The sequence below is a fragment of the Camelus bactrianus genome, chromosome 4, assembly GCF_048773025.1.
Source record: "Camelus bactrianus isolate YW-2024 breed Bactrian camel chromosome 4, ASM4877302v1, whole genome shotgun sequence".
Classification (NCBI taxonomy): Eukaryota; Metazoa; Chordata; class Mammalia; order Artiodactyla; family Camelidae; genus Camelus; species Camelus bactrianus.
The window spans coordinates 73815816-73838486 of NC_133542.1; the positions used below are offsets into that span (position 1 = coordinate 73815816).

The 22671-nt window shown below is 45.3% G+C and overlaps 1 protein-coding gene across 2 annotated transcripts in view; it reads right to left on the bottom strand.

Annotated features, from left to right (window-relative positions):
• The window catches only part of MED27 (mediator complex subunit 27), a 186712-nt gene that overhangs the window by 62462 nt on the left and 101579 nt on the right, over positions 1-22671 (bottom strand). For both annotated transcript variants that reach the window (XM_010955894.3, XM_074362447.1), the window contains one exon: positions 368-461. In XM_010955894.3, the coding sequence (XP_010954196.1) occupies positions 368-461 (94 nt within the window). Of the gene's footprint in view, positions 1-367; positions 462-22671 lie in introns of those variants that run through there.

Sequence of the window (22671 nt, forward strand, 5' to 3'; positions counted from 1 at the left end):
CACAGAACCTGTTCTGTTTTAAGAGGCTGTTTTCGTGAGCAGGATCCAATAGCTGAGCATTCCTGCTGTCTTTGGGTAACAACGTAGAACAGATTCACCCAAGCCATGAACTGACTTACAGGTGAAAAGGTCTCACACTGTCTCTCCTGTCTGGGTAACTCTCAGGTGGCTCTGTAATTTCATTCAAAAGCAAGGGTTCAGCATGCAGAATGCTTAACCTACACAATGCCAGTAAAAAGAAATATGCTATTCACCACCAAGCTGGGATTTAATTTCCATTCTAGAGATCTGACAACACAGAAACAGATTCAACCTTGAGGCCAATTTTCTCTCACATGTCCCTACAAATAGGTCAGGAAGCACTTACCAGAAGCATGGCCGATGTTCCATTGGGTCTGGATAAGTGGATGGACATTTCAGGAAACATCCTGTCAATGCGGCTGATCACGTCATCAACGTATCTGGGTGGGAAAAGAAACACACGTGTCTGAACTGGAACCCTGGTCACTGAAGTACAAATCTACAGTGCATGCAAGACTTCTCTTTTCAACTTAATTTTTCGTCAATGAAATACATTCTTAAGAAGGCAAATGCGATTTACGAGGCTTTTTAGGAGAAATACTACTCCCCAGCTCTTCCTCCTGCCTTCCAGAACTGCCCATTTTTTAGTGATTTCTTTTGGTATTTGCCTTCGTCGTTCCACGTGATATGTTTTTAATGCTAGTTCTTGGTTTTTCATTTCAAGGTATGACCTCATGGCTTTCTTCCATAGATCAGAATTTAGCTCTGCCTCCTTCCTGGCCACTGGGCTCCAATCACAGGGCCCCTCCCTCTGTCCTTCTGGTCCAGGGATGGAAGCAGCTTCCTGTTTCACTCACCTGTGCTGGCCTCACTGTTCCTTGCTTGGCTTCTCATCTCAATCACCTGAAAAATCAATTCTCTGGATTGAATTCCTTTTGTTTTAAATACCTGAAGTTAGTCCTGTTTTCCTGGTTTGAGTCTAATAAATTCAGATTATATCACAATTTTTGCTTAAATCAGTATTTGTTGTTTACATCCTGAAATCTCTGTGTATATTTTTTAACAGCTGAGCCACATAATGGCTCATAAGTACATTCATTTACTTGTGCAGTTTTTTGTTTAACTGGATTTTCATTTGATTAGTCTTCTGCGTACCTATTACAGTTTTATCCCTTAAACTCTCTACCTGGCTCTAAAATTCCTCTCACTGCAGACAAACACATCAGACAATCTATCAGCTCCATTTTTCCTTGGAAACATTCCTCTGAAAGGCAGTCCTTTGTTCTTCTGGCCCAAGGAACCTGTATGTCTTAAAAGTGTTAATCATTATGGAGATAACTGACACTAAGCACTTAGCATGATGCCTGGTGATACCCAGAACTCAAAAATTATAAATACTCCTATTGGTATATCATGGGCATATGCTGCAAAAACGTCCCCTCTCAGTCGTGACAAATCCCTGCCCCTCCCTACCACCAGTGGAAGCTCATTCAGAAAACGCCATCCCACGGAATCAACAGAGCTGGGTCTGGCTCAGATCCTCCGAGAATAAAATCATAGCAGCATTTGTGCTCACCATCCAATCACAGGGACCCAAAGGGGACGTATAATATAATAGCTGAGACGTGGATCTATCTGTTAAGGATTTTACATTGGATTTCGTATCCGTTGGATATGACAAATTAAATTATATGTCCATTAGATCAGGGACACAGAAAAGCTATGTTCTCTTGGGAGAAGAGGGAGGGCAGCTCTCCACTCACAACATGAAAAGATTTTAGTTTGAAACCTGGGGCTCATGGCAGGTAGCAGACAACGTAACACCATTCGCTAAAAAGTGATCATCAGCGTATGAGCCATGGAAGGCATGAAGTAATCCTGTGATTAACCTATCCGGTTTTCCTTAGAGAATGGTACACCAGTTTTAAACTTGAAAAAGGACCTGAAAAAGGAAGAGGAAAAACTTCAGAAGGCCCAGCGGTTAAGTGACGACAACGGTAAGACTGGAGCCAGAGACAGGTGAGAAGAGGAGGAGGTGAGCAGAAGGCTGCTGGCTCCTGGGGAGAAGGGCGCTTCGGGGACACCTGGAGATTCTTCAAGTATGCAAATGGCGTTTACAAACCGGGTACCAAACAGCTACCTTCCATCTCTAGACAGGACCATAAGAGGAGGACATGGCATCAAAAAGCGACCTAGCTCAGAAAGAACAAGAGGCATTTCTAAAAGGTAAGACGTCATTCTACTGATTTTGAAAATGGTTTAGAAAACAATCTTTCCTGGGTGGCCAAGAACCAGACTGACTAAGACATCACGCGGCAGCTCCCACGTAGCTTCCAGATTTACAGCTTCACGACACACAACCTTGGCTCTAAGCTTAAATGCTACAAAAGAGGTGAAAAGATGAAGAAAGGAGGAAATTCACTCAGTTTTTTTTCATTACTGCCTGTTCCTTGAAATGGTGGAAGACACGTGGCAAACTTCCTGTCAAAAGTTTACACCAGGTCACTGGAAACATTTCTGCATTTACACACTTCTTTGTTAACTCTATGTGTGTGGTTTACACCATTACTTCAGCCCCAGCAGGGGGCAAAAATCCACGTCCTGCATGAATGGAGGTCATTGCTAAGTGTATGTTAATAGGAAGGGGACGGGCAAGGTCTTCTGCACCGATCCTCAATCAATAGTCATCATAGCTCTGGACAGCAGAATGCAAATGAATTGCAGAACTTCAGCACAAAGGGAACGTCATAATTTGCTCCCCCTTGTATCTTTCACCTTGAAGGTTTCAAAACACTTTCTAGAAAACTTGTCTCTTTCGTAGGCTAGGAATTTAGGGGAATGGGTAGGTTAGGAGATGATTCCAGAAACCAAGTTCAGTGTGTAGATTTTCAGGAGTCTATGCCAGCTAGCCGACTTTGCTTGCTCTTCGTAGGGGTCCGAGTTCTCCGTGGACAGACAACAAAAGCTCCTTGCCACTTCTGGACTCCCTTATTTATGACTCTTTATAAAGGAAGGGCAGTGGCAGGAGAAGAACTCCTAGGGAAAGTATCTGCTGCGGACATGGGAAAGTATGGGAGTTTTTGTTCCCTCCCCAACTAATGATCTCAGATAAAGCTCAGCAAACTCAATCCGAAGATTTTATTAATCTTGTAAAAATGCATTTCAAGGAGACTGTTTTTCATTCCCGTGCCTAACATAAAGGAGATGCAAATTTCCTTTTTACAGGTGACACTATGTATTTGCCAAAAAGAGAAAGTCAGCTGCGTCTTCAACTGACGAAAACAATGTCTGAATCCTAGAAGCAAAATCAAAACATTTCATTTTCAAATAGACCCAACCTTCAAAACGCAGATCCACCGCTAGTGACTTGACAGAAATAAGGAAAGCTTGGAATGGCAAATTAAAAAGCTGGAGGCAAGATGACATTTCCTTTCCGCTGGGGAGAGCGGGGGAGGGGGGGTCGGTATGGGAGGTGGTCTGGGTCTCCTCCCGGATGTGCCCTCCGGCATGTATGGCCCGGCTCTGAGCGCGGGGCGGACGACAGGTAGGAACAGTGCGCCCCCCTCCCACACTTGCACCATATGTCGTGCTCCGTTCTGCGGCAGGATGGAATTACTTTTAATTTTTACCTTTGGAATATAGGCAAACAAGCACTAACACAGCAGTGGTGACTAGTTTACACTTGAGCAGATGCGGTGCAGAACGACATTAATTTAGTGCCAAATTGAGCAGTGAGTCACAATTTGCACATATCTGTCAACCTGTTAACAGGGTAATAACTTGGAAAGATCGCTGTTCCTATTTACATTACAGAAGCCTTTAGAGAAAGGAGAGCTGGCTGGTTCTTCCTGAAGCACTCGGCTGATCAGCCAGTCTGCTGGTCCAAGAACCAGGCTTTAGAAACACAAACTCCTTAAGTCGCAGGCTTAGACCAAGGCGTGAGTCGTACTTCAGCACTTCCAGGTGGAAAGTGAACTTCTAAACGACCAGAGAAGGCCGCCTCCCTGTCCTGCTCCCCAGTCACAGTCAGACTCCCAGCGGTTTCTGATCGTTTTTCCCAGTGCGTCCAAAGGCTCCTTCTCAGGATTTCCAAAGGCTTCCTTAGGATGAAGCTTCAGTCTCAACTATTCCCACACCTCTGCTGCAGCAGGAACAGTCACATCATTCTCAGATTTCTGGCATTGATGTCTGAAGCCCTGGAAACCTTGTCCTCTTCTGATTTCCTTCAAGCAGGTTGGCGTGCTCCTTTAAAGGTCCTTAATTGGAAAAGTAAAGGACACTGGGACCTCTAATTCAATGTCCCCTTCAATCTAGGCACTTAACGGCATCTCCAAGAGGTGGACTACATAAAGTCCCCTGTGACACAGCTCACAAGCAGCCCCAGGCACTTTCGGACCTCCAGGTTGTTTCAAACCCACTGACTGATATCTCCACCCAATTACCCCACTTCAGCCTTGTGAAATGACATAAATATTTCCTCTGAAACCTAAAGGTCTTCTGATTTATCAGTGTCTTCAAATCTTTCTTGGGTCACAGATCCCTTTCAGAACGTTCTGAAAAATAAAATACATGTCTGCACAAAATTTTACATGCAGTTTTCCACAGTTCATAGGACTCTGGAAGTCATTCACGGGCCCCGAGTTCAGACACAACTAGACCTATCCGAGAACTGAGGTATCTGATGTTCTTCTTTGTTCTTTTCTGAATGGTAAATTGTATTTGTCAATACAGCTATTTCCACTTTAGAAATGTATATATGTATTCATATGTCACAACCTAGAAGTGAGCCCAACCGAAGGGGAGTACTGGGGGCAAGGAATCTAACAGCTCCGATCATCTTACAGTCATGCTCCCAGGCTGGAGCCCACGGTTAGTGTTTGCTCGTTTGTTGGTTTTTAAACTACTATCTCTCGCTGTTAATCTTTCCAACAAAGGCAAGGACCTACTCCCATAACCTTAGAGGTCATCTGAGAGCAACTACTTCTGGCCTCTGAAGCCACATCACCCGTGCTTTATAGCGGCTCCTGGCTCGTAGAGAAAAAGTGCTGCCTGCTTTCTGCATCGCTGCTTAAGGCTCAGCAGGGTCAGAAAGTCAAGTCTCAAGTCCTCAGAGGGCCCGCGAGGCCCTGCGGTCCAGCTGCTGCGCTGCCCCGGCCTCACCTGGCCTCCTCCTCCTCCCACGGCCCTGGGCCAGCTCGCACCACCTTGGACACCGGCACGTACTGCGTTCTCTGCCTGAAGGTTTCCTCTCACCACCGCTCCCACCCCACACCCAGGTCAGCCCTGCTCGTCTTTGGGTTCCAGCTGAAATGACACTTCCTCAGGGAAACCTTCTCTGACAACTCCCTGGTAGCAGTCAGTGAACCACATCTTCCTCCTCATAGCACTTTTTAATTCTCTCTGTGTCTCCTGTCCCCACTGTAATTAAGCAGTTTCTTGAGCGGTTATTTGTTTAATGTCTATCTCCCCAACAGGACTCTCCACGGGAGCACACGACTGCCTTCTTCAACGCCCAACCCCAGTACCTGGCCCCGGTGCCAGGGGCCCACCAGGCACTCCTTAAATATTTGCTGAAGGAGTAGACAGGACGTTGAAAGTAAGCTATGCAGACCCCAGTCAGGCAGGTATGAAACAACTAAAATGCAAAGTTCTCTGCAGCTGATGAGATCTGCGGTGCCGAGGAGTTCATTGCATTAGCCATCAAAACTCAGTAACAACAGCAACCACAGAGTCCCAGAGAACCAGCCTCAAAGAAGGCAGCAGACATTCTTCAAAGCCTTGCAGCTTAATATGCAGCTGCAAAACCCCTGCACCTGTTTTAGGAGAAGCTCTCTGCCTCTTAGAAGCAAGAGCCTTCTGAAGATGTGCACTGCGGTACTGACATGCCCGTTTTCAAATGCTGCTTTTAATGAACTAATTAATTCTGCAAAAACATTAGTACAAAGATGTGTGCTACCAAATCGGGATTACAACACCAAAATGATAACAAAACAGGACGTGGAAGACATTTCTAAAGATATCAGGTTTTGCAAAACATTAATTTTCTCCCCTACACATTAAAATAAATTGCAAAGTATTTGTTATTAAAGCCTTAAAATAACTTGCCGGACAGATGGCTTAGTTCTCAAAAGTCTGACCCCTCCTCAAAAGGAAAAGAAAAAACCAAACCCCAACAAACCTGGACTCCAGCCAGTGATTCCCGTGTCAGTGAGATGTTTAGCAGCTCAAACGAGATTTAAATAGCATTTACCCCGCATAGTGTGCATGATACATGCTGTTCATTTTCTCCACCCATAGAAAATCTGAAAGTTAGGAATGCATATATTAATAAACCACTTTTTTGGGGGAAAGGGTAATGCCCAGTAGATAACAAAAAGAGAATAATTTGCACCATCTGAAAATGATTGCAGATTTTCCTCCACACCTGTCCAAACTGATGAGCCCGCCAGGACTCTGCAGTGGGTGGAAACAGAAGGGGGTTTGTTTAATTACTTCATGAGCATGAGATTGCCTGAGACTCCGACTATCAATCTCAATATGCTGAGGAAAAAAGATCGGGGAACTTAGGTCAAACAGGCTCACTTCTTCCCCTCTGGTCAAACTTCTCAGATTTGTAAAATACTGGCATCATCATGTCTGTGGAAGGTTTTTGGTTATTCTTTAGCTGTACATAAAAAAGCAAGACTAGATGCGTTAACAGACAGAAAGAGGAACGTTTGCTTAGCTTTCTCCACCATCTATCTCTCCCACACCCCCTCCCTTACTATCTCTACCCAACTAGCTACCTACCTGTTTTTCTCTTTCAAAGAAAGATACTTAAAACTTCAAAATCCATTTATGGGAACTCCACACCTGAGCAGACACAGCTGCCAAGAGCAGGAAGAGGGAGTGGAGCCAGGCCACAGCAGAAGGGGGAGCCTTCCCCTCTTCTCTCCTGAGCAGCTTATGAATTTTGTACTACATGAATGTGTTACCTGAACAAATTTAAGAGAACACTTGGGCAAGCAAACAAAAGCTACCTACATTTCCCAAAGTTGAAATAAATGCACAAAGACTCACCCCACGCTGAAATGTAAAGACAAACCTTCCTCCCTCTATCGGGTGTCAAGCAGCGCAGGAAGCCCGGGGAGTCTGGGCAGGAGCACGGGCCAAGCACCGCCGCACACACAGAGCTCCGCTTGCACACGCCTCCGCGTGGCTGGCGGTCAAGGGCTTAGTCTGTGAACTGTCCACGTTGTAACTATTAGCAAACACGGATTGAGCGCCTACAGCCCTCAGTAATTACTGTGCTCAGGGAGCGGTATTAAGCACCAAGGGCAGAAGAGCCCGTAGTAGCTGGCTGGCAGCAGGCTTCCTGGGAGAAGCGGACGGGTCCCGCCTGCGCTTTCTGCTGGAGGAGAGCCCCCCGGGGTTGAGCGGGAAAGTAGGCCTCGCTCTCCAGTTTTCAAAGCACTTTTGTATTCTTTACCTCATCTGCTCTCTCACCGACCCTGCGAAATAAGAAGGGCAAGTGTAAAACGCCTGCTTCATAAATGACAGGAAAAGGAGGCTAAGTGACATGCCCAAGGTAACTGCACAGCTGAGCGGCAGCGCTGGGCCCAGAGCCCACGCCTCTGATCCCCGTCCCAGGGCTTCCCTGCGCGCCGCAGTGCTTTCAAAGGTCTGTGAGGATTCCATGGAAAAAGCAGATTGTCTTTTTGTCATTTCCCAGACTTTATAAGACAACTGAGAAATTCTTTTGTAGCATACTCACAAAATGGAACCAACGTATGATTTTCTCTCTTCTCATTCAGTAAAAATCTACTCAGTGCCTAACTGAGCCTGGAGTCTCGGTCTCTGCCTTCATGGGGCTGACACTTCATTTGGTTATAAGCCATTTTCCTTCAAGGTCGCAGGCTTACGCCCAGAAGAAAAACAGGACAACTAAGTTAAATTTCCTTCCAATTCCTCTTGGGATAAAAACAAATGTGCAAAGTTGGTAGGTTACAGGAAGGGGCGAAAAAGTGAACACTTGTTTTGCATTGTATTTTATATTAATAACTATCAGGGAGATGTTTTTCTAAACTTCTTTTCTTCTTGCATTATAAGATTATTCAGATGTTGACAGATCCCAGCTTTCCCTAAAACGTTTACATAATGTATTAAGCTTAGGAAAGAATTGTAAGTTCACTCAACTTCTACCTCCAGAGAAGACAAAAACCAAACAAACAAACAAACAAAAGACACCCATATTGAGCTTTCCAGCAATACCAATTAACAAGTTATTAAATCAGTCATCTCTGTCAGAGCTGCTACAATGACACTTCGAGCTCAGATGGGTGGCGATGATTGTCAGCAATTCACACGTGAGAAAGCAACCCTGGCCTCTGACTTTCCACCAGGGAGGCGGCTGGGCAGACAGTGTCCGTTGAAGGCTGCACCCTTCCTACACTCCCACAGCTTTCCTTCCTGGCTCCGATGACAGCTGCGGACCGGTCACCACGCGCAGACCGGCCTGTTCCGATCAGCACTTCTCAGCAAGGCTTTCACGTGGCGACCGGGGCCAGTGACACGGAGTTTGCTGAACACACACACAGAACGAGACCTCATTCCCATTTGACTTTTTAACGCCCCGGAGAACATACACCATAGCCTTCACACAGAGCATGCTAATAATCACTGGACACACTACGTGTTCCCATCCTAACACGACAAAGTGCATCCTAGGAGTCAGAAATGGGCAACACGTTTCAGGAAACCACGAAGCTATTTTTTCCCCTCATTCTAGGACAAACAGATTTGTGTGACAGTCATTTCAAGTTTCATTTTCACTTATCAGACAATGATTCCTTGAGGAGAGCCTGAGGCCCACCACCTCCTCCAGTCTCTGCAGCAGCTCTGCACATAATACTCGCTCATTAAACATTCGGTGAAGCGGACTGATTTAGGTGGGAGGGATCAAGGCTAAATAAAGAACACAGAGTAAATAGAAACTTGCTTTGTAACTGTTTCTTTGACAGAAAGTAAAAAATTCTAAAGCAGAAGACGTCACCCGACAGCTCAGACACCATTTCCGTCCCCCTCGCCCATTCTGAGGGCGGCTGGGCCGCAGCACGACTGGAGACCATGAAGAACGGAGAGTGACTGAAGCAAAACTTAACCTTCCTGGGTGGGGTCTCTCAGTGGGAGCTTCGGGGGCTGCACCACCTCAGCGCCATCCTGGTGGCTGGAGAGCTCCCTGCCCAACTATTCACTCTGCATCGAATCCCCCCCAAGTCTCCCTGACCCCAATCTTCAGAGGAAATGGTCTCCAAGCTCACAGACGGCAACCTTCTCTCCTGGCATCCTTCACTGGTCCTTCAGCAACCACATCACAGTCCGCCCCACACACCTGGCTGAGGGCTGCTCAGTGTGCACCTTCCTTGCCAGACTGCGAGCTCCGTGAGGGGAGGGCACAGTCCAGCTGGTTCCTGCTGTCGGCCCCCGCACACCGCCCGGCGTGCAGCGGGCTCCTGAGGGCTACCTGGTGAACAAGTCGGGCCGGCAGCGCACCAGAGCCTGAGGCCAGGGCTTCGGAATCCCACAGACACGGAGCTCCCGTTCTCACTCCCGCCTGCGTCTTGGACAAGTGGCTTGAGCCTCTCTAAGCTTTGGTTTCCTCATCTGTCAAATAAGGATAACAACACCGCCTCCTCCAGATGGTCGTGGTGAGAACTAAATGGGAGAGTGCAGCGCCACAAGCACTTAGCACAAAATACGCAGTTAGTAACGTGAGCTTGTTCCTTCCATGTGTACAACTGTCGCCTTTTTCCGAAGAAGGTCAGAAACTTTGGCTTGAGTCTAGAGGAACACAGACCCTCAGGGAGCCGATCAGACTGAAGAGCGCTTGAAGAATAAGCATTAAAGACGGGGGACGTTCTCTCAGGTTTCCTGCTCATTTAAGCACACTGCTGCGCTGCACGTGGCAAGGAGAGTTCCCCCACCACTTCGGCATGAAGGCAGACGGCAGAGGGAAGGCGGCTGCCGCTGCTGAAACAGGACTCCGCGTGGAAGTGGGCTGGCAGGAGCAGATCAGGCTTCTAGTACAGGATCTGTGCTGAGTCCTCCCCCCTGTCCCCCGTCCTTCACCCTGCCCTGTGTGCCAGGACGCTGGCCCACACTCAGATGACATCGCAAGCCTTTTACCCTCTGTCTTCTGGTCGGGTTCTGGTCAGTGACAGGCACTTGCCTGAGGTTCGGAGAGGGGGAGAAGTGTGAGGTCTCAGGGCACAAGGATGGCTGTGACAATTCAATAGGGACAAGACACCATGGGCTCCAATCCCACAGCGGTGAAGGTGTGGGTCACCTGCCATCCGGCAGACGCACAGGCGGCAGAGGGTAACGGAGACACGGCCTGGTGGTGGCAGAAGTTGGCTATGACTTCTAATTCGGGCTTTGTTACCAGCTGCAGGGGGAAGGTAATAGTTTCACGTTCACTATTTCTCGACACCCCCCTGCCCCATCACCTCACAGAAAGAGCGCGGGGGCCATGAGCAAAGAGACACATGCCCTGCAGACTGACGCGCCCCTCCACAATGCTCCCCATTCGACAGGCCGAGCACGGGGACCTCATGAGTGGGCTCCTCCGCCCGCTGGCTTCCAGCTGGGTTTGGCCAAAGGGAGGCACTGACAGGAGATGTGGAAGACGGAAGGAGAGTGAGGTCAGGGTATCACCTGCTACAGCGTCACCAGGAACTGGCTGCACCCCCTCACAGCAGCCCTCTCCACGCAGCGCACACATGCTCTCTCACGTTCCAGTGAGCACACGCTCCCCTCACCCTCGGGGAAGGACTGGCTGGGGACCTGGGGCTCTCATCCACCCTCCTGCATCTCTGGAAACAGCCCCTTTAGTAAAGTCTCCCCAAACTGGAAATAGTCCCTTTGTTGGAGACTCCTCCCAGAACAATGAAATAAATCATGCCATTACAACCAACCCTGCGATTCTCCTGCTAGAATAAGAGAGCTGCAAAATAAATTGAAAAATAGTTAAATGAATCGAGGATAACAGTGATATGACTATTCTAAATTGATAACAAAATAAAACTTTACATACATTCTGCTTACTTAATTCAACATTATTCATGTAACAAATATTTCCTAGAGTGTTTTAACTGTGGACATGGCTAGTTTTGAAATTCAGGGCGTTTAAACAGAATAATGGAATCATAATAAAGTATCTGCCTCACTGAGAAGCTGCTACCCCAGGCTCCCGAGGCTCCTCTCACTGCCCCTTTCTCCTTAAAGGGGCCACGCACCTCCACACTGCAGGGACAACCACTCCTTGTCAGACCAGTGCCAAGTGCTAATTTGCTTCTCCCTCAAATTAAGATTTGCCCAGACCAGCAATTTGCAAAGCATGACACGCGTACTCAGAGTGGTATGTGAGGCGGTGATGTTAGGTGATATACGGATGAACACTTTCAATTTAGGACACTTTATATGGAAAAATATATACCCAGGAAATAAAACCTGTGATTTCATGGTTATTACTTCTTAGAATGAGGCTAAGTTTTTAAAATGAGTTTATTTAAAGAAAAATATTATGCAAATAATAGAATAGCTGACCAAAGATTATAACAAAAATCCTATCGGTGGGGTAGCGGGATGGGGTGGGGGTACAGTTCAATAGTAGAGTGCATGCTTAGCACGCATGAGGTCCTGGGTTCAACCACCCCCCAGTACCTCCATTTAAAAAATCATCTCTTCATCAATAAAACAAATAAGAAAACACCTTTAAAAACAATCCTGTAGGCGGTTGTAAATGACTGAGTTAGAAACTCCATTCAAGTAAGGCAGGTAATTAAACAGCTTTGTTTCAAAAAGGCTTTGCTTGTCTTTGTAGACCGCATTTTTTCATTCTACATGAATCTTCACTTTCAGACCTTAAAATATAAAAAGGTTTTCATGCATGCATCTGGAGCTATCGAAAAGGGGAGATACGGCTAAGTGTCCTAGGAGGGGCTGGGTGTTTAGGTCAGCAATATGGTGGAGGAAGGGCCGCAGCGGATCAATCACCCTGGGAGCTGACTACACTGGAACGTGCATCTGGGAATCTGCCCTGTGAGCGTGAGACGAGGCCTCCTTAATAGAAAATGAAACGGCTTTCACTTGGGCACCAGCATGCATGGCCATAGGCCCCAAAATTCCTTCTGCCACTCTCAAAGGAATTAAAAACTGTCCCAGAACATACTTCTCCCAGTGGATCCAAATGTAGGATTCTGCCGGAGGCAGGTAAATGATACTTAAAGTACCCTGAACAAACTCTCGGAGGGCGCCCCCCTCCAGGTTCATGGTGGCCTCACCAAACCAGAGCCAACTCAACATTTATCATATTGCCCTGAACTGAGAAATTTTGGGTAGTCTTCCTAATCCTTGCACAAGCTCTTTTACACTGTGCATCAGAGGAAAACTAAAGGTAATCAATCTGACCCTCTGCTCAGTCATGTCACCCCTCCCAACTCCTGCCTACTTGTCCTCCCCGCTGACACCCCATCCAGAAAAAGCTTTCCTCTGCTCAGGGAAAGGTGGAAACTTCAGAGGAGCAAAGCCCACTATTTACAAACAAGGAAAGTCTTAAGAATGATTAGGGGGAAAAAAAAAAGCTTGGAACGGTAACATCATCCGGGAACCGTTCCTGAAAACAGCCCATAACAACCATCTCTCAGTAATTACTGGAACAAGCAAAAATCAGTAAGAATATAGAAGATGTGAACAATACTCGCTACTAACTTGACCCAAATGACACCCCCAAACAGTAGCACACACACACTTTCCAAGTGCAAATGGAACATTCATCAAGACAGACCACAAGCTGGGTCTTAAAACAAGTCTCAAAATCATGCAGAATGTGTTCTCTGACCACAACTGAGGTTAAAAAACCAGTAACAAAAATGTATCAGGAAAATCTCCCAAGTATTTAGAAATTAACAATATACTTCTAAATAACTCACGAGACAGAAGAAATCATAAGGAAAATCAGAAAATATCTTGAACTGAATGATAATAATAAAAATATATCAGATTTGTGGGTACACCAAAGCCAGGCCTGAAGGGAAATTTATAGTTTAAAAAAGCTTAAGTTAAAAAAAAAGAAAAATGACTAAAAGATCAAAGATCTAAGCTTCTATTTTAGGAAGTGAGAAAAAGAAAAGCGAATGAAACCCGAAGTAAGGAGAAGGAAAGAAATAGTGCCTGTAAATGAACAAAACACAAAACAGATAATAGAGAAAAATCACTGAACTCAGGAACAGATAATTTGAAAGAAAATAAACAGAATTGAGACATTCCTAGCTGGACTGATCCAAGAAAAAGAAAGAGCAGACGTAATTTACCAATATCAGAAACATCACTCAGATTCTGGAGACATTAAAAAGATAATAAAAAATATTATGAACAACCTTATGTGAATAAATTCAACAACTTAAATGAAATAAACAGTCCTTGAAAGATACACATTATGTAACTAAATATGAAGAAATAAAAATCTAGATTGCCTGGTATCTTTTTTTTCAGTTCACTGAATTTGCTATCAAAAATCTCCACATCAGAAAACTCCAGGCCCATATGGATTCACTGGTTAATTCTAATAAAAAATTTAGGGAAGCAATAATACCAACCTTAAGGAAACTCAGAAAACAGAGGAAGAAGGAACATTCTCAACATATTTAACGGGGCCAGAATTGCCCTCAGACTGAAATGAGACAACAGCACCACAAAGAAAGAAAATGGCAGACTATATTCTTCATAAGCAAAGACAGAAAATTCCTTAACAAAATATTAACAAATAGAATCCAGCAATACATAAAAATGATGCTACATCATGATTAAGTGATTTCTAGAAAGGCAAAGGTGGATTAACACTGAAAAATCACCCCATGTTGTGGTATACACAGAAAACGAAATATTCAGCATAAAAGGGTGCGTTTTACATAAATAATACCTCATTAAGGCTGATTTTTTAAAAATGTTTAGAATATGTGCTGAATTCTCTGAACTATTCTCAGATATTACTGGGGGGAAGAGTCAAATTAAGTAGTTTAGACAGGTCTTGGGGAGACCAGGGAAGAGACTGGATCCCTGCGGGACGCTAGGTGGTGAGAGCTCGGTTTGCTGCGCTCTGAGCCCTGCGCCTGCGTCGGTGCTGGGGCGACCAGGAGCAACATCGCAGCTGTAAACCAGGTGGGGGCAGGAGCAGCGTGGGGAATCACCATCCTAACAGGCTCAGGAACCAAGCTGGCTTTCATCATCATTACTGTCTTCTCGCTGGAGCCTGGAAACAGTCCTTACAGCTTGGGTGGAAATGGACATGAACCCACGGAAGGAGCGAGAGGAGAGGCAGCCTTCACATGCCAAACGTGCCCACAGCAGTAGATTTCAGCAGGACGACCTCATGCCGGGAGGCCCTTTTGGTCTCCATATGTGCCCATCTGGATTATTAAGAGTTTTACGTGCATTTAAACACAGAAAACACTTTGGGTATGTTTAGACCTGAACATCACTACCAAAGCAAGATAGTTCCCTCAAAACAATTTTGGACAGAAATGCTTTTTCACGTTGAAAGGGAACAACAAATGTATCAGGAAGGCAGTACTATGGTTCAGAGCATAAGTGTGAGTCCCACTGCATGGGTTCAAGTCCCAGCTCTACTAAGTGAGGCAAATTATGGGGCTTCAATCCTCATCTTGAAACGAGGATAACAACAGTATCTCTCATAAGGTGGTTTTAAAGGCTAAATGAGATAATGTGTAAAGAACTTAGCACATTTCCTAGCATAACTAACATGTATACATACACACAGTATGTAGGTTATGTGATGACAGTAAGTCGGTACCTTAAACTCTGAATCCTAGTAACTGGGTCCTTTTGCCTCTGTTTACTCCATCACATCGCCTTAAATAACCCAAAGTGTGCAGGGTAGTGTGCGTAGCTGAGAAAACCCAGGACTGGGTAGAATCTGGGCTCTGCCCTGGTTCTCCTGCTCACTCACAGGGCCACAGTGGGCAAGCCACCTAGCCCTCCTAGTCTCGGTGTTCTCGTCTTTGGACTAGAGGATCCCGAAAGGTATTTCTAACTAGCCAATTCAATATGCGTTTCCTAAGAGCTTATTCTATGCACAATGAAGCAATTATACAGTTCCTAAAGACTATCCATCTTTGAATGGTACATCTGATAATTATTTTAGAAAATTTTATCAATCAGAATACCCCATTCCTTAACCTTTGTGAATAACTGGAATCTACTGTACTTTGGTAAAAAATTCATCAGTGTTTTAAGAGCAGAACCATTCCAAGTATAGTCCTGGCGTAAAACACACTGCCTTGTCGCTCTCCACTGGGGTCCATTACCAGAAATGTCTGAAGAAACTTGTAACTGAAAGGACTACTTCAACCAACTCTTAGGACTAAAGATGAGTGTCTTAACAAGAACCCCAGGAAACAGCAATTTTGTAATCAAGAAAATTTACAGGAAGGGCTCTACCCACTAGAGTTCACAAATGGATATTTACCGTGGCTGAGCAGGCTGCCCTGATGTGGCCGAGTAGGATGTGCAGACGGCATGTGTAACTAAAGGGCACATAACTAACACATCTTTCACTTGGGGAATCTCAGAATAAAATAGATAAAAACAAATATTTACCGGGGGGAGGATACAGCTCAGTGGTAGAGTGCGTGCTGAGCACGCACGAGGTCCTGGGTTCAATCCTGAATTCTTCCATTAAAAAAAAAAGATAACAAAACAAAAAACCAGAAATATTTACTTAAATGTTAATGGCTTTAGGAACAGAAGTCAGGAATATAAGCATCCAGGTCCTTAAATTCTTAAGTTTCAGACACCCACTCCTGAAAACAGAAGATCTGCTACAATGAACAGATGCAGCCGAAATTCAGGTTCAGTTGTGTCATATTGATCACTCCATTTAATGCTCCAAACATCACCACGTACACCTACCCTGCGAAGGCTGTAACTCAGCTGATTTGTGAAGTGGAGTGTGTGTGTGCAGGTGTGTACGTGCACCGTGCACCCCCACACATGCAGAGCAAATTTCAAGAGCTGGGGACGCAGCTCACAGTGCTCAGACCCCACACTGCCCTCCATGCGGAGGACTGCAGTGAACCACCCTGCAAATGAGTCAACAACACAGTGTTGTTCAAGTCAAACACCCAGAACTGTGTTAATACGAGGATGACATGTAAAAGGAGAGAGAATCGTTCCATTTTGGTAAAAACAGGTGCAGTACCAGTGAGGACAACGATCAAGCGCTGACACACCGGCGCGTGTGCTGAGAAGACGAACACAGCGAGTAAGGCTTTTTGGGAACAAGGTGCATAAGACCTCACTCATGACAGGGGGTGAGAGAGTCTGTCTTTAACAGAGAGGAGATGACACAGTGACTCCTGAAACATGCAAATGGGAGTTGCTGGGTGAAGACAGATCAATTATTCTTGGTCGATGAGAATAATAAGGGAAAGTTCCAACAGGGAACACTGAGGTTAAATATTAGGCAAAACTTCACAAGTGGAAGGCCTGCTAGCAGTCGAGAGGCTGCTGGGAGAGGCAGGGAAATAAGCACCTGTGGAGGCACTTGGGGTTCAACTTGACACCTGCCTAATTACAACTGGCATTATTCCTGCCACAGTTCGGGAGAACGGGAGATCCGTGAGAAATGTGCCAGTAGAAGGGTCTCTTCTCATCTAACGGAGGATGAAAACAAGGAGGTTAACCTAACGCTTGTCAACATTTTTAACCCTGTGGTGTAAGCAAGGGTTTTGCCCACTGGGCAAAACTCTTGACATTTAAACCACCACACGCCTGTGAAAACGGCCTGCGTATGCTGCAGGGGCAAGAAACTGACAGGACGGCCACTTGTTTCAGAGAAAAGAAAGGCCAGCTGTCTGGGGGGTGGCTCTGGGTAATACACATCACAACCCGAGAACACTGTTTCTTCCCTGCCTGAAACACTCTCTGACATTTTCCAGCCTTAATTCAAAGGTTTCTTTCTTTGTCAAGTTCCAAATAGGAGCAGATTATTTGTTGTTAAACAATGTAGAGCATTTAAGCGTGATTAACGCGACTCAGTAACTTTTCATCATCTTCATGAAGGTTCTAAGGGCTTGCGGACAGCTCTGGGAAATAAGACCTTTTTTTCAGATTTCCACTGTAAATAGTGCCTGACCAGTGGCCTCTGCCCCCCAAGGCCTAATGAAGGCAGCAGGGTATAGGACAGAACTTCTGCCTTCATTAACTAGCTAAGGAATCCTGTGCTGGGGAACTGCCTTCCATGACCCCTCACACCTAAACCAGCAGAGCCCATTCACGTCCACTGGGACGCCAGCGGTCAGGGCTCAAAGGCCCTCGGCTCACTCTGAGAGGACAAGGTGGAGGGTGTCACTTTCGGCACCTTTCCCTCCATGAGAAGGAGGACACTTTAGTCAATCAATTTGTGCTTGGAAATACATTCCAAGAGTTGACAGATCTAAGAATTAGAATAATAGCCCCCCAAAGAATCATGTAATTCTGACGCTGGAATGCAACTGAGAGGATACCTAGCCGCAATTTTTTACTCAGTGGAAGGTGAAACTGGGCACTGAAGCTGGCTGACTTGTCTAGAGCCTTCGAGTTGCCTAGGGGCCAAGCTGGGATTAGAAGGCAGACCTTCTGCATCTGCCCCAGTCCTAGATAGAGATCCTTTAAATGTGGCTACTGATACACATTATGAACCAATAAACCCTTCCAAAAGACGGACCTAAGAGACTCTCACAGCCACACGTAAAAAAGCTGTCATTGCATTTTTTCCATTGCATATTTTTTACAGTATTCTTATCCACTCTCACTTTTCCTACAGTAAATTCTGGTCACAGCTTAAATATACTTGAAATTACGCCACACGGTTTGGAGAAATCTTGATCTGGAGGAACAGTGAGTTTGTGTTTAAACGTATGCTTGTACTCGACTCGACATAACTCGACTCAATCCAGGCTGGGTGCTACCCCATGCTCAATTAACATCTGCTTCTAGCATTTTCTGAAAAACAGCTGGAGGAAAATGGTAGTCCAGTTACATGCATTTGTGCAGAGTCACAGCACTCTTTCGTTCAGTGAAAAGGTAACGCTGGATGAAGGACAGAGTAACATGGTTTCATTTTATGTGGATTTCAAGCAGCAGGCTAATGATTTTCATTCCGCCGATGTGGATGACATTTCCGCATTGATTCAAACACGCTTGATTCATCTACCTTGGTTTGTGAGAAAGTTTCCGCTCTAAAAATGAAACTTTAAAAAACTGAACATATACTTCAGTGCTGCAGTGACCAGTAAAATATTGACGCACACTGTTCAACAAAACCATTTTCCAGCCGTACATCACTTTCTGTTTGGGTCCTACTCAACTGTTTCAAAGTTCATTTTTACAGTGTTCGGGGATAATAGCAACCATATCATTCACAGGAGCCATGTCCAGTCAATTTCTACAGAGAGTAAATGGAATTTTCCCAAATAGATTAAGTTTTAGTGGAGAGAACAAAGACCTCCTGAGGTTACTATTTCTGAAACAAAATGGCCAGAAATTAAGTTTAGATAATTTCAAGGGATATTTTTCAAGTGTGACTGGCTCAGAATGGGAGGCCCACCATCTTAAACATGACATTTTTTAAATCCCCCAGAAGCAGCAAGCAGAAAAAGAAGACGGAAACAGCCAAGATTCCTACATCATCGTAAAAGTCCTTCTGACACAATGGCTGCGAGGTGCAGGACTCGGTCCCTGCAGCCTGTCCTCAGTCGCCCACCGCCACCAGAGGATACGCTCCTTCTCGCTAGCAAAGGCTTCAGGTGCCTCCTGCCTCTCTCTTTGGAAGCCTAAACTTAATTTTATCCATCTTTATGACTATCTTTTTCAAACAAAGATACCTTTTTCCTAACAAGAAAACAGTTCATTTTATTAATGTTATGGGCATCCACTCAAGCCCTTGTGCTTTATATTTGTAGTTTTTTTCTGTTTCTTCTGTGATACAAGCATCGGCTCCTGGCTGTTGTTGGAATGTGTGCTGTGTGTTTCCAAATGCGTTACCCTGACAACCCAGAGAGAACGGGCTCAGCGAGGGGGTCTCCGGGAGACTGACAACAGCACAGCGCTTAGACCTGCTCTCATGCTTCTTGGTTCTTGACAATGTTCTAATTTGTTCTAGGGGCAAAACCTGAACAGCGACTAAGCGAGTGTACCCTTATATGATGCTGGTGACCCACCCAGCATTAAGTCCCTCTGGTCTGACTGTGAGGCAACGGAGAAGGCAGCAGAGATGCTGAAGGGGCAAAAACATGGGTTCTGGTGAACTCGGGCAAAAAGTAAGCACTGTAGCCTCAGCTCCCCCAGCTGTGAAAGGAAGGCACATTTGCACCTAGCTCAGAAGGCTGTTAGGATTAAACAGGGTGTTAAGTGCTTTGAGCAGTGCCTGAAACCGAGTCCCTCAATAAACAACAGCTACTGGTGCCCATGGCGGGGGGGGGGGGGGGGTCGGGGGGTCGGTGGGGGCTGCCGATTGTAAGTAGTATCCAGGCTCATCTGAGCCTTTGTTAATTCTTTCAATGGCAAGATGGTCAACAAAAATCCCACTAAGGCAGATCACTTTGGCCCCATGTCAGATAGGCCCACAAGTGAAAAACCATGGGAATTTTTAATGCTATAAGAACAAGGGGGGTGGGGAATTTTGGTATTGTGAAATTAGTAACTAACCCCTGTCCCAAACTCTCTTATTTAAACCTTGAACCAAGGATGTACAATTCTTGTAAGACGGTGGTCTGTTTTAGAAAGTGGAAAGCATAATGTTTAAGCACAGGGGATCAAACCGGCCTGCTTTGACGGAGTCCTTCCCGATACAAGGACATATTAACCATATTTCAAGCTTTCCCACGGCACTATGCTAATGTACGTTCAATGTTACATTCCCGCAACCCTCCCAGCAATTCCATTCTCAGTTCCTATTTTAAACGCATTGTATTTATACGACTGTACCTTTCTCAATAAAGACTCCTTTAAAGTGAAGTATATAAACTTACACATATCATGTATGCATTATGAATTTTATTTATCTGGATTTATATAATTTACAGGTATTTTCACTTAATGTAAAAAAGGCTTGGGAGGTGAAAAAATTCAGATCCCTTAATCTTTTCTTTTGAAAATAAATTATTCATGAAGCTCTCTCCCTCATTCCCAAATGGTTAGGTTTAAACAATTGCTTAAAGTGCTGTTTCTAACTGAAGAACACATTATTCATAAAGCCTACAGCCCAGGAAACACTTACTTGCTAACTGGTCATTTTCATCTGATCAATGACTTCACAGCAATGAAACAGACCACAGTGGAATGTGCTTCCAGCACGAGGCCAGTGGCATTAAGTGCCTGCCTCTCATAAACAAAGCAAGTTGGTTAATGGTCACTTTATGGTCCACATAGTACCCTGAAAATCTATTACAGTGTCGTGTAGTCAACCTGATCTGAGATGATTTGGGGGTACTAAGCACAGTGGGAACCTTCCTGTAACAGGTTAATGGATCAATTTATTTATTTCAAATTTGTTCTTTTCAAGTCGAAAAACCACTAAAGACTTTCCAAGCAATCAGCTCAATAACCACAGGGCGGGGCAGTCACGCTGGATCTGTAGATCTCGGCCCTTCTACGTCATTTACGGTTCTGGGTCAGCCCTCAGGCTCACCGGCGGCACTGGAGGGGGCCGACCAAGACACATGCCTGGCTTATCTCCTCGGGGGTACATGTCCAGCAAAGTCTCCGGCTACCTTAAGTTCAAAAGTACTGCCGGGCTTCACTTTTTCTTAAACACAAACCCAAAGTTAAACAGTTTATGTAACAAAAAAGAAAGGATTCCATTTAAATGAGAAAGTCAAGGCCACTCTCATTTGTTGATAAGTATTACTTCAAATTTCTCATAAAAATACGTCACTAACTTTAGATCTCACCGGATCTCACCGCCACCCTCCCCCTCAAATTGGGCATTCTCTTTTTAAATGAGTATCTTTCACACATTGATGCTCCAGCGCAGAGTAACCAAGTATCAGCAGGACAGCAGGTGACAGTGAGATTCAGGAGCCGTAGTGATTCCTGGGAGCCACAAGTGCCCAGAGAGGACGTGCCCTTCACAGTACGGTTCTGAAACCTGAGATTGAGAGTGCCTTCCCACTAACGGTCCCCAAACTCAAGATTTCAAGGACTGGGAAAGAGGAAGTTTTATTTTTGCTGAATTTCAAGTCACATTCAGTAAGGCTAAAAACTCAATGTTGTTCCTAACATAAGGAAAAACAAGTTTACAATGTCTTAGGATTCTTTGCCCTTCTGGTATTCCTTCTAATGACATGGTTGAAAGTGAGAATCTGGAATCTTTCTGTCAGTCGTCACATTGCTCCTGGGCAGTGCGATACAGCAGATGAGGACCTGGACTCTGGACACTGACTGCCCAAGTTCAAATCCTTGCTGACACTAGCTGTGTGACCTTGGCCAAGTCACATACCCTCTCTGTGCCTCAGTTATCTCATGTGTAAAGGAAACGTAAGAGGGCCAACTTCACAGGGGGTCTGCAAGGATTAAATGGCTTAATAATGCAGAGTACTGAGAGCAGCATCTAAGAAGCACTACCTGAGCGCTCACGTGAACTCTGACCTCTGTCACTCTGCACTAGCGGTGCGGCACTGTTGCACTTTCTCGCGTCTGTCTCATCTGTAAAACAATGATATTTTCCACAGCGTGGCTAAGTAACAATGTCTGTAATGTGTGCTTGGCGCATAAGGAGTGCTCCACCTGCACAGCCGTCATCATTATATCAGGAACCGAATGCTTGCTCACATTGTTCTCTACTCCGTGCAAAAACCTTTGCGCTTGAATAAACAATACGCCATAAGCTTATTCAAGATACAAACCCCAGGCCATTCCAATTTGTGGGTGTTAATTCAAAAATTTCAAAAATACACAGTACTATTTTTGGAACTGTACTTCACCAAGAAATCTCTCTTACGTTTTCTCCCCCACGACACCACTGCTGTGAATCAACAAAAAATACTCAATGGCTACTTGCAAACGGATAATTGTAAAATCAAACTGCAGTGCATTTTGTTTAAGGTATTACTTCTGCTTTCATTATCAGGTTACATTTATAGCAGAGACTCCAACTCAAAAAACACTTGTGTCTCCTGACTCTCGCACCTGGGGGTTAGACTTGGTCTTAAGCTAACAGGTACTTATGCTGACAAGAATCCTAGGACTCAGAGCTGGAAGGAACCCAACCCCTCTACCTCACTGATGGACGGAAGCCTAGCGGCAGTAGGTGGTAGGCCCAAGGTCCCGTCATTACTAAGGGCAGAGGCGGGGCAAGGAACTTGCTTTTTGCTTCCGGCTCCAAGGTCCTCTTTTCTCCAACTGCATTACAGGGCTCCCCAGTGCAAACATTCTCTTTGTGAATCTAGGGCTTACGCTGTCTTCGACGCCAGTCACTACTCCATCTTTAACCACAGGAGACACCTACACACACACGCACACAGGCGCAGTGCGACGAGGGACTCCACGACAGAAAGCAGACCGCGCAGTCAGTCCTCTGCTGGGACGTGGGAAGTTTAGATTTTAAAATGTTTG